At 37.4% G+C, this 13,290-nt stretch overlaps 1 protein-coding gene across 7 annotated transcripts in view; it reads right to left on the bottom strand.

The window, feature by feature from the left end:
• The window catches only part of CFAP20DC (CFAP20 domain containing), a 204,766-nt gene that overhangs the window by 49,421 nt on the left and 142,055 nt on the right, over positions 1-13,290 (bottom strand). For all 7 annotated transcript variants that reach the window (XR_004142490.2, XR_004142492.2, XR_004142493.2 and 4 more), the window contains one exon: positions 6,846-7,049. Coding sequence is in view for 4 of the 7 variants with exons in the window: in XM_031470650.2 (XP_031326510.2) it covers positions 6,846-7,049 (204 nt within the window). In the remaining 3 variants the exon portion in view is untranslated. The remainder of the gene's footprint in view (positions 1-6,845; positions 7,050-13,290) is intronic.

Here is a 13,290-nt window from a genome sequence, read left to right as displayed (position 1 = left end):
GCCTAACAGGTTTCCCTGGATCAACTCACAGTGGCGCAGAAATTCTCCTGATAATATATTCATTTCCGTATTTCAACTGTACTCAGGCCTCCAGTGAATGGACCTTCACCTATATACTTTCAGAGGCATTTATGTAACACTCTAAACATCACAGTCTCAATATTCAGGCAAATTTCCATTTTCTTGATTTTACACCATTAATTCTATTTACAGCTGTCCCCAACCCCCTTATTCCAAATGACTTACTCTATCCTCTGGAGAACAGAAATGATTACAGAATCCTGTTTTGTTTGTGACTCAGTTCTCACTTAGATTACATAGACTGGCCCTTCCACATTTGCTCATGTTTATATAAAACAAATCCAATGATACAAGGAGTGAAAAAGGACACTATCAATAAAAGATTCACATTCATAGTGATTTTTAAGTGTTAGAAAACAAACAAACAAAAAAACCAGTGGTAACTGTTTGAAGTAGTAAAGACTGATGACACGAATAAAAGAACGAAAAAATTCAGTTAAAATAATTGCAGGTCAGTGGAACTCAGTCTAAATACTCAATTCCTTTTCTTAATTCTTATTACTGAAAATTAATTACCAAGCTGTCACTCAAAATATTTTATTTAATAACCAACTGAAATTTAATAATAGCAATCATGGCAGAGCATTCTGACTCATACTTGTAACTGCTATAAACTGACTTACAAACCTCAACTGCTAATGACTGTGTTGGGGAGGGACTTAAATCTTGCTTTGGAGTGGGTACCATACTAAATTGGGTGGCTCCAGTCCCCCTTCTCTGTACATGTCCCCTAATTCCATAATCAGACTCATGGGAAGGAAGAGATTATGGTAATGATAAAGATAAAGAGCTCCTTCAAGATATTTCAGTTCCCATTAACTTTGCTTGATGCTTTGAATGGGCAGAGCATTCACTTGGATGAGGTCTTTTTGTTTTACCAGGCCCAAATCAGACTGAATAAAAACATGTCTAATGGTTTCTAAAAGCTCTCTGAAGATGGTGGGCTGGCAGTCAGGGAGATGGAGGGGCTGTCTGAAGCCACATGTTCCCATCTACAAATGGGGTAGATATGTTTCTGTACCTATATGGCAGGAAACCTATTTCTACTATTTCTAGGTAGGTACCATCCCATGAAAGCAGCAGTTAAAAAAGAATAAAATTGATTTTTTGATTTTGGAGGTCACCATATTTAGAGAATTCCATAAAAAGAAGCAAAGGGATAATAATCAGTACCTACAAATAACTAGGACAATAATAATAATAGCAGTAACTGTTATTTATAACACTTACTATGTGTTAAACCCTTGATAGGTATTGTCTCATTTGATCCTCACTCACAGCAATTTTATAAAATAGATAGGATTAACTACTCCATCTAACAGGAAGAAATTCAGACACTGGGTGTTAACCTAAGGTCATGACAGTCAGGAAATAGCAGGGCCAGAATTTGAACCCATACAGTCTGATTTCACAGTTTACCCTCTTAATCAGTAAATTGTAGTGATTAATCCAGCTTAGGGGTTCATCGAGAGTGGTGAATACCTAAGTTTTTGAATAACAAATATGACAAACTGAGTTCAGTTAATGGCAGGAAAAAAAAAAGTGGTCCTGAGATATATTTATTTGAAATATATAAGACTACCTCTTCACCATAAATTAAATTCATTTGATTTCATCTTATGAAGTGTCATTATATATTTAAAATTAAAGAAAATAAAATTTGCCATATTAAATTTCAGACAACATAAGATATAACAGACAATACTCTAAGAAGGAGAAAAGTTTATTTCATGGGGTGACTTTCATAGTCACTAAACACAGAACAACTTGCACATTTCAATATTTTCTCTTGACAGCACAGATATTACACCAATTCTAATATCAGTTTTTGTATATCACTTCTATAGTGGTATAAAGGACAGCTGCTTATCTGATTTATTGGCAGCTTATAGCACAATCAACTACTTACCTTTTTACTTCAGGAGCATTAAAAGAAAACCCATTATAACCAAAGAGAGCTGAGAAGTTAATGAATCTGTAGATCAGAACAAATTAAGACCTATTAACTATAAAGAGCTTGAAATGCCAATATATTATACATTGGACACACAGCAGCTAGCATTCATCATGTAAAACACTGATACGCTGATGAGCCAAAACATGAAACAGATCCTAGAAACGCAGGACCTTGTCCTTTTGGTGGCGCTGTTGCTATGCACTAGTGTTGGGAAAGCCGTACTCGTGAAATCACTGCGGAGAGAGCACAAGAAGCTTTGCCTTTCCATGATGAAGCTGCTAGGAATTCTGGGGTGAGGGAAAGAAGTGAAGGCTAAATAAAAGAACAGGAGGTAAGATAATCCTGCCATGTTAAAAGATAAAGGCAATATTTTTCTGTTGTTATGGAAAACCTATGAAAATGGCAAAAATGTTGCAAGGTTAATCAAGACCATAAATAACTAGTCTGAGAACCTTACCATATGCTTGTAATTTTATTAAGTGCATTTTGCCTCGTTTTTCTCCAAATATTATGCTCTGCAGTGTGCCATGTTGATGGATGCATGCGAGGATTTTTTTTTTTAAAGCAAGCTGAGGAGGCTTATGTGCTTGATATTAGGTTACAGGAACTGTTAACTTGAAGGAATGATGGCTTTGGGGCATCTGCTTACAGGGTAGGATGCACATGAGGCCTGCTTTTCTTGAATTTGGGTTACAGGTGGGACAGAGAAATAATGAAATATTGAAATAGTGAGTTTATTTGTAAAGCTGTGAAGGGTCAGTCTGGATTCCAATGGTTAAGCTCACATCAAAACAAGCACAACAGAACCTCTGCCCACCGTTAAAGTCCTGAGTGGTCATAAAAAGGGAAAATATCCTAGGAATCTTTTCTGATCACTCAAGTGGCCCTTTGAAGAGCCCTTTGGGGGAGAAGCAGATTGCAGTTAAGAGCAAGCTTATTCTGTTGGGCACGGGGCACATGCATTCTCTGTACTCACTCAATTCCCACCATGCCAACACGAGGAAGGGCCTCTATCATTCCCATTTTATAGGTGATGGTGCCAGCAAACAGTAGAGCTGAGATTTGAGTCCAGGTTGCCTAATGTAAAGTCTAAATTCTTTACATCTTCACATGAAGCAGGTTCCATTAATAGCTATTTCTTTTCCTTAAAAAGAAACCACCATCACCACCACCACCAGACACAAACACACATATACACAGACATACACACACACACACACCACCCTCAAGACATGGTTTTATGTTCTTGCCAATCAAAATCCCTCACCAAAATAAAATTCACTTAAGAATCCATTAAACCAACTCCTAGCTCTTTTCCTAAGTCTGCCTAGAGCCCATTTTCGAATAAATCTCACGAGGGCTACTCCTAATACAACCCTCCAAAATTGATTACTTGTAGCCTGGTTTCCACAGAAGTTGTAAAGTATTGTTTTAATTGAATTTGGTTCTAAGTTAGAAACTTTGAAAAATTTGTCTGTCAAAGGCCAATGGATTTCTCAGTAGGCTAGACTTATTTAGCAAGAGATGCCTACAAAAGCCAATTTGGTATGAGAAATATGGTTACATTTGATTACTCTTTTAAATGACTAATTTATTATATCTAAACACCTTTTAAACAGTACATATTACTCTGAACTGTATAGATGCTGAGGAAAGCAGAGAAATCAAAGCTTATAGTAAACATAATAGATTTTGCTAAAGACTCTTCATTTTACTCTGCCTAAGCTTCCTGGTTTGACTGCACCTTGTATGAAGTCATTAGGTAAAGATGCTAAACTGAATGTGATCTGCCTAAACTCCTTTTAAAACTACTGGTTACAAAGCCTTGCCCTCAAGGGAGATTTTTCCTTTGTGTGTATATTTAACACCCATTTATCAAATCTTGAATGTAAAATATTACCTGCATTATTCAGGATTTATTTAAGCAAAGCACAGCTAATGTTTACTTTGGAATTCTGATGAAGCTATCTTATTTTAGAGTAAAAAAGGAATCTTTTAATACTATTAATCAATTTACTCAGCCAACAAGTAATAACCAGCAGTGATTGAGTGTGACCTCCTGCCAGGCTATGTGCTCAGCGTAGTCCTGTCTTCAAAGAGCTCACAACCAGGACTCGAGGCCATTGATGAAAATGGTCACCTGCATGTCAAACTAAATAGGGGCTGGGGCATTATGAAAGGGCTTTTTGCAGGAAAGAAGTAAGATCAGATCTGGGCTTTAGAAAGATCACTAGTGTGAGTAACAATGGTGATAACAATGACAACTAACCTTAATTTATTAAGTGCTTATTATGTCTCAGATACAGGGTCAAGTGCTTTAGAAGGCCACAGTTTGAATTTGAACCTCGGTAACTTGACTTAAGAGCAGATGCTCTTAACCATCAGGCTATGGTGCTTGGACTAGAGGTACCTTGGTATTAGGAAATTGTTGAAGGAATTTAGATAAAAACTAGTGCCAAACTACAGCATTAGATAGAAAGGGTTAAAAGGTAAAAAGGAGAGAGGATTCTCAGGATTTGGAAACCAATTGGGTGTGGGGAAAGAAAGAGTGGGAGAAGTGGAGATGTCTTCCAAATTTTTGGTTTGAGTGTCAGCATGGATGATGCTGCCATCACTGAGATACAAGAAATGCAGGATATCAGTGTGACAAAGTTATGTCTTCTTTCATTTCTTCTTTTTCATTGCCCCTGTACAACTTCTAAAGAGAAAGTCATGAGCTCTCAGAAGACCAAAGTGGTTCTTATAAATTGCTCTATTTAAACCCCATGTGAGTATCAAGACGCAGAGTTCATTAAGGAATGCAATTTTCCATTTGGTGATAGTTCCAATATTGAAATAGACTAAATTTGATGCAATAATAAACATATCTGATGAATACCAAAGGTGGGCTTTTCAATTATACTCTCTCTAAAAAATACACGGTTTTCAATTTCTCATTTGGTCAAATAGAGGAGTTATTAAGTTCATTATCAATGGTTATTTTTGGCTATGTACTTTTAGAGCGAAGTAGTTGTCATGCATGAGGACTTCAGTCCTCGCTAGAACAGGACAGTGATGAGAACACGGTATCCAGGGCAACCAGGAGTTCAGCCTTTCCAGTCCATAAATAATCATTTCTTAGTTTGCCCTTTGTAATGCTGGTCTCCGAGCTACAACATGACAGAATGAGCTTGCTCAGGAGGCTACTGTTCTCTTTTTTACTTTTGGTTTAAATGATTGCTGAGGAATATTTTATAAGAAAGGCAATATTCCAGTTCCATGTCAACTGCATTGGCAAAAATCTGCAACTTACTCTTATATTCTTAGCTCTGGCTACAAAGATACTCTGAGTAACCACCACACTGGGGTATTTTTGCTAGGTAGGTAGATACAGTTTGGCACCAAGTCTGTTCTGCATACTTGATCAATCAGTTTAATGAAAGCACAGTTAAGTAAAGCAAGAGAAACCTGGAGGGTAGGCAAGGTGAGAATAAAGACCACCAAGGAAAAATGAACATACCTGCCACCCTTTACCCGACCTCCTTAGGGCCAGTTTGAATTCCTTCTCCACGAAGACTAGTAAATTCTCTCCAGAGCAGAAATCTCAACTTTGGCTGGGTATCAGGGGCATTCATTTGACAATAAAGTCACATACTAAGAAGTTACCAGATCATGGTGGTTAAAAGCTCAGACTTAAGAGTCATGCCAACCCAGCTCTGAATCACTTTATTCAAGAGCCTCAATTTTTCATCTGTAAATCGTAACTCAATAGTGCTTACCACATAGGATAGCAGTAAGAAGTAAGTTAGAAAACACATGGCCTAGTGCAAGGCCTCTGAGATTTCTAAAATCTACAAAAATGTTGGAGACCTGGAAAAAACTGACTTTAAAATAGAAAAAGAAAGCTGCAAAATTAATAAGTATTTAATAAAATACTTAAAACACAACTTACCATTGTCAACTACACTTAAACTCAACCTTTATGTAATTTTACACAAGCATGAATCAAAGTTGCACAATTTTATATTTCCTTTCAAAAACCATACAGTAAAAACTTTATATTTACTGTTGGATGAAAGTATACTTTAATATGTTTGAGCTGATGTTGAATGTAACCTTATAAGTAAATGTTCCTTGGGCCTATGGAGATCTTAAAATGTGTGTAGGTGTTTAAAGAGATGGTAGCTCTAATTACCATTATTATAACAATGATTTTATTATTCTGCCTCATGACATTTCTTACGTTGTACAAGACCGTTCTGGGGATATTTCTGCTCTGTCTTTCCAATAACCATAGATCCTTGAGGAAAGTAGGGAGTGAGTCAAAACACTGGGCTCTGCTCTGGGCTCCACCACTGACCAGGTATGGAACCTTGGGCCTAGGGTTTAGTTTCTTCACCTGAAAAACAGGAAGACTGACCTGCCCAGCTCCTCTGCTGGTCTACAGTGAGAATGAATGGGCCATACTTAAAAGTGCTTTAACTGCATAAATACATGGGAAAATGTAAGCCACTGAAGCATCAGCAGCATCTATCATGGCCCTTAGACACAGGGAGGAGTCAGCAAACATCTGGTAACTTCTCCAGAAGATTCTTGTCTGCCTTTCTATCCAAGAAATACGTCGTATATCTTCCTTTTTGTTCATTCATTTAACTGATATTTAATTAACAAATATTGAGCCCCTTCCACATGCCAGCGCTTGTGCTAGACGCTGTTTTCATTTGGCCCTAGTTTTCCAGGGCAAGGCTGTGTTTTGTTATAAAGAAGTTTGCTCCTTGTTCCCTGTTTAAGGCAATAAACAAAAATAAATGCAAAGCCTCGGACTCACAGGTGGCAGGCAAGAGTTCCAGGTGGTTGTGTCATCACTGCTGGTGCTTATGCTGACATTACAGTTGTCGACCTGGGATGCGCTCAGGCCATGGGAAGCCCCAGTGTCCTCCAGCTCTTCATTCTGTTGCCGCCGTAGGCTTGCCAGCATTTGCAACTCAGATTCACTCATCTGGCTGGGCTGATAGTTTCTCCAATCATATTCCTGACCAAGAGAGAAGAGAGTAACAGAACAAATGGTCACTTGGCCTTTTTTAATTTTATGGGCTAACAATAAATACTATTTCACACCCTTAACCCCTTCAGTCGCTCCCCATTGACAGAAGCCCAGATCCTGAATATGCCTTTATATGGTGCCTGCCCTACCTGCCTCACCTCGTCTTTTTCCTTCTGACACGTCAGCCACAATCCTTCATTCAGGTCTCAAAAGCATCCAACTCATATTTGCCTTAGTGTCCGTGTTCCACATGCTAATTCCTTGGTGCCCTTTAGGGACTAAATTATGTGTTACTTCCTCAGGGAAGCTTTTTCTGACAACCCAAAACTGGGTCAGTTCCTCCACATCATGTGCTCTCATAGAATCTTAAAGTGTTCATTTTTAGCCCTATCACAACTGCAGTCACGTAGTTGGTTTTGGAGTCCACAGGTAGTCTGTGAATGCTACAAAAGCAAGCACCATGACTGTCTTACTTCCATTGTATTTCCCACATCTGGAGTCCAGCCAGTATTTGAGGACTGACTTAACAAAAATTCAAAGCAATTTTTTAAAAAAAGAGAAACCACTTTCCATAAAAAGTCCAGTTTACAAGAAAACTGATGAATTTCATCACTATGAATGTTATGATCGAATACATTTAACTCACAGTAAGATGGAAAATGACCAATGCTGTTAAAAATCATCAAATAAAATATGAACTTAAGATGGGAACATGTAAGGTTTGAAAACCAGGACACCTCACAGCTACCATAAATACTTATATTGACATAGACTTCACCATATATGTAATCTGTCAATACTGCTACTACTACAAATCTTTAGAGGCTAATATAAATATTATTCCAATGTATTGTTATGGTGTATAGAATTTTCAAAATCTTTCCTTTCCCTCTAGCCTAAACCAAATTTGGTAGCTAAAGTTAATTTCAACATTGCAAAAATGTTAGTATCACAAATGAATGAGCAGTGTGATTTACATCCAGGACTGGTATATAACTTAAAACAATCTTGAAATACCTTTGTACATATGGGAACACTGGTTGTGCTCAAAAAACTTTTTTCCGTAACACACCAGAATTTTTAAGATACTCAAATCTCTACTCATTTTTCTTGGAAGACCCTTTGAGAAAGCTACTGCCTTCTTTTCTGCCTCAAAGGGATGTAAAAATTCAAGAAAATATAATTTTGAAAAAAAAATCTTGGCATTTCTATGACATTAAAAGCTTTTTAATAAAGCATTATCATCATTATCATAATTTGGGGGTGATGAAAGCTTGTGATCTAATAATGTGATGTGGAGATTTTTCTGGAAAGTGGCCAGTGGAAACTCACTTAAATTCTTACAGTTCATGGCTCCAGCAGCTTGGCACCCTGAGAAGTCATGCCATCTTTAATATGAGATTTCATGAGTATTTAATAGGCTTTGAGAGTTCTTATGACAAAACAGATACCGTAAGAAGATGACAAAATTTATATCCCAAAGAAAAACACTGAAACAAAGGAAAATAGAAATAATTCAAATTCCAAAGAAATAGGGGAGCAATAAACACTGTCATTAGAGAAAGATAAATCAACACGACAATGAGATACCATTCACATCCACTAGGATTGCTGTGATACAAAAGATAGACAGTAACAAGTGTTGGTAAGGATGTGGAGAGATTGAAATCCTCATATACTGCTGGTGAGAATGTAAAATGGTGCAGCCACTTTGGAAAACACTTTGGTGGTCCCTCAAAATGTCAAACATGGGCCACGTGGCCCAGCAATTCACTTGTAGGTATATATCCAAGAGAACTGAAAAGATACGTGCATACAAAAACATACACAAATGTTCATAGCAGCATTATTCACATGATAGCCCCAAAGTAGAACAGTCAAATGTCCATCAACTGATGAATGGATTTTTGTTTATGCACACAACAGAATATTAGTTAGCCATAAAGAATAATGAAGTACTGATGCATGTCACAACATAGATGAACTTTGAAAACATTATGCTAACTGAAAGAAGCCACAGACAAAAGGTCACAGATTGCATAATTTCATTCATATGAAATATACAGAAAAGGCAAATACATAGAGATAGAAGGTGGACAGGTGACTGCCCAGAGACTGTGGGCAAAGGGAATGGGGAGTGACCCCTAGTGGTTATCGGGTTTCTTTTGGGCATGATGCAAATGTTCTGAAATTAGGCTATGGTGGTTGATAAAAAATCTTGTGAATATACTAAAAACTCCTGAATTTTACGGCATATGAATTATATCTCAATTAAAAAAAAGTAGTTCAATAATCAGATATGAAAATAAGGTAAGCCACTTGACTTTGGGCTCAACAGTGAACAAGTGACTTGCTGTCCTTCAGTTTTTCTGTCAAGAAATGGAACTGAACATTCTAACATATCACATAGTTATGTTATTTGTCTTGCATTTCCTTTTACAATGAAAAAGGAAATTTTATTTTTATTTTCAGTTTTTCTTAAGAATAAAGCTTTAATATGTACTTAGTATGGTTCATTCATTCATTCCATTTATTTATTTATTTAATTCACAAGCTTGAGGCACAACCCTAGGTGTTGGGACATTAAAACAAGAGAGAATGGGGCAGTGGTTAAGCCACACTGATCTGAGTGCAGGCCCGAGTTTCACCATTTCCCAGCTATATGTGATTGGGCAAATTACTTAACCTTTTTGTGCCTCACTTACTTCATGGAATCATATACCTCATGGGATTTTCGATGGACTAACTTGAATCATGTATATCAAATGCTTAGCACAGTACCTGACAAACAGCTACACTAAGGTTCTCTAAACTCATGATTTGTGCCATTATCAGAAACTGTTTGAGTGTGTACCTTCTAATATATGTTTATATATAAACACATGTACAACTATATTAAAATAGTATGTATAGTATAAAACATACACACAGACACCATCTAAGTTAAAATGGTTGAGCTTAAAAAAATGAATGGAAATAGTTTACGATTTTTCTTCCTGAAGCCCAACTGATTGTTTTTGTTATGCCTCTTCTGGGGTGCATATATCCCTCTTGGGAGACCTCTGAGTTTGTCAAGCAATACATATGCTCCCTGTTATTATTCTTTCCTCTCATTTTCTCTGTCCTCTTTCATCCAGTCTTTCATCCATTCTATACTATGCTAGGAGCTGCAAGTATAAGAAAATGAGACACACCTCTGTCCTCATGGAGCTTACAGTCTAGAAAGGGAGGCACAGCAGGCATTATAACTCAGGGTATTATAATGGACCCTGATCAATACTACAACGGTGATATGACTAAGAGGCTTGAGGAAGGTAGCTCAGCAGTGACTAACCGCCCAGGAGAATCGAAAAAAGCCTCATGGAAGTCTGAGGTGGCATGTGATAGTAACTCAATTTGTTGACAGATGGAATGAGTGGCCTTCAGAGGGAATGAACTCTCTCCACCACTGGGAATACTGAGACAGAGGCTGGGGAAGTAAATACCTGCCTGGAATATTGCAGTAATCTGCAGTGGTGGGAAATGGATTGATTGGTTCCTTAATTTATTTCACAAATATTTACTGAGACCCTATCATGTACCAGGAACTGGTGGTGCTAAGTTTGCTTTGAACTCTATATATTTCCATGATTTTATTTGATACAATAGTAAAATATATTCTGACAACACCCTGGAAGGGGCAGCCAAAAATGAGCAGAGGTAAAGAAGTGACTTTTTCCTGGGTCATGAATAGAGCAACTGGTGGCAGAGGCAGGTAATTAACTTAGTCTCTTGATACATTCTTGATTTGCAATCTCTTAAACCATTTCAAAATCACCAGAAAGGCTAAATCATTTATTAATTTTTTTAAAAGAAGGCTTTCATTAAAGTCTTCACGTTAACGTGGACCTCAGCACAAGATGTGATCTAACTAAATTATGCACCTCCTGAGAAGCAAAGTGTCTTGTGTAATTCTATCTCTGAAAGGCTCAAACTGTTATGTATAACCCAATTTTGCCTCAAAATATCCTTGTAGGAAAGAGGGGAGACATCATCAATCAGATTTGTTTTAGGAGCGAGGTAATGGGCTCAAGGCTATATAATAACTCAGCTGTGCTCAGATTCTCAGGCAAGTCCTTCCCTCATAAAGCCATTCAAGTTGTTCATTTTCAATAACCTTTTTCAGACAATTTTGGGAGCCTAAGACAGTGAAGTTACAAAGACAAGTATGATGTGGCCCCTGCTTTCATGGGCTTTACAATCTAGTAGGGCAATTAAGAGCTCTAAAGAAATGAGTATAACATAAGGTATTATATGCCGAGTTACAGTATTCATAACCGCATAGAGTCTTAATAATGAGTAAAAGGAAAAACTGGTAACTCCAGCAAAATGATAAAAGACAACAAACTAAAATAACCTTATAGCTTGATGTCCTTCACTAATCTGTCGTCTCAAGATTTTAAGACAGAACAGCTTAACTGATCAAACATCTGTCTATAGAATTTGTGAGTGTCAGATAAGAACCAGTTCTACTGAGTTGTGACATAAGGCTGAGTTTACAATGCTGGTGTGGAGCCAAAATGAGGCACGGCCACGGGTTACTAAGATTAGATGACGAACCTCCTTCTATTTTATATGGAGCGGAGAGTAATAGAACTGGGAGAAAATTGGGTCATTATTCTCATTCTGGAGCCTATAAGATCTCTGAGACTCTTTCTGAATCAGGTTTGCATTGTGACAGTGTTTGACATCTATGGCATAGGGGACATCATGATGTAAAAACCTCTTAATAAAAGGTCTAACAAATAAGTCTTGCCTCTTTGTATTCTTTTAAGTTACACCAAGACTCATAAGGTGCTACTACAAAGGGGATGGTAGCTGCTATAACAGAATATAATATAAAAGGCAACATGAGAAAAGGGAGATATACCAAATAGTCTGGCATTTCAGAAAAGAAAGAAGTTACTTCGTGTAGGATCAGTCAAGGATTTACGGAAGAGACGGTCTTTAAGCTGGGCCTTGAAGAATAGGAAAGGTGATATGGAAGCATATTCTAAGCATCAGGCAGGAAAATATGGGCAAGGTAGAAGTATGGAGCTTATATTCACAGAAAGCATTGTATACTCATAATAAAGTTTTTGAAATAAAATTAGTAATACTGTTCCAAAGTAACAAGGATGGAAATACCCAGAATTTAATCTAAACCTTATAAGACCACACAGCTTCCACTTCTCTGCCTAAATTATGGTAGAAGTCTAGGATTCTACCACAAGACAACATTTTAATAACTCCCAATGGAAACTACCCAAATGCCCATCAACAGTAGAATAGATAAATAAATGGTGTGAGAGTCACACAGTAGGACACTATACAGCACTGAAATGAGTGATATATTGAATCTCACAAATCAAATGCTAAGTGAGAGAACCCAGACACCAGAGAACATACACTGGTAAAACTAGTCTTGGGGGTTGGGGGAGGTTGTGAAGGAATAGTGACTGAAAGGGAGAGTGACAGGGAGGGAGCACAGTGGGACTTTGGGGTGCTGGCATTGTTTTCTTTCTTGATTCAGATGATGGTCACATGGGTTTGTTTACTTTGTAAAAATTCATCAAAGGGTATGTTTATGATATATGTACTTCTCTGTGATCAACAGCAAAGAAGTCAGATACTCAAAAAGAGATTTCCTAGGAAGTGATTAGTCATTAATCATGGCACCTTATTCTGGACTGTCTCACTGGGAGGAAAAAGCAGTTTTAAAATATGGCTGGGAGTCAGTAAGACTGGTAGTTTCAAATCTGTATTTATTAAGAGTTTTCAAGCTGTAATTTGAAAGTTTGGGAAGTTTTTTTGAACTTCAATATGACAGTGAGAAAAGCAGAAGTCCATTTTCCAAAACTGATTTTAAACTTTCATTGGCATTTTTAATCTGAAGATTAATCTCCTCCCTATTGCTATTTGCAGACAGTGTTTAATTTCTACATTGACATTTTTAATACTAATAGCTGATGGTAAATCAGTGTTCTAGGGTATCTCTTCTCCAACTAGCACTCCTTGAAGACTTGTTTCAAATTCCTGAGCTACTTATCCCACACAAAAGTTTGCCCTGATTCACTGGGGACACAGGTCCACTAACAGTAGGAATGACGAGAAGACAGAAGCCACAAATGTGTGACTGTAAGTGACACATATTGAGCACATAACTCATTCACAATATATAGGAGCTTTCAGCCTGTGTCTTTACCCTGCA

This window comes from Camelus dromedarius, chromosome 17 (assembly GCF_036321535.1).
Source record: "Camelus dromedarius isolate mCamDro1 chromosome 17, mCamDro1.pat, whole genome shotgun sequence".
NCBI classification, from domain to species: Eukaryota; Metazoa; Chordata; class Mammalia; order Artiodactyla; family Camelidae; genus Camelus; species Camelus dromedarius.
This window is presented reverse-complemented; position numbering and strand designations above follow the sequence as displayed.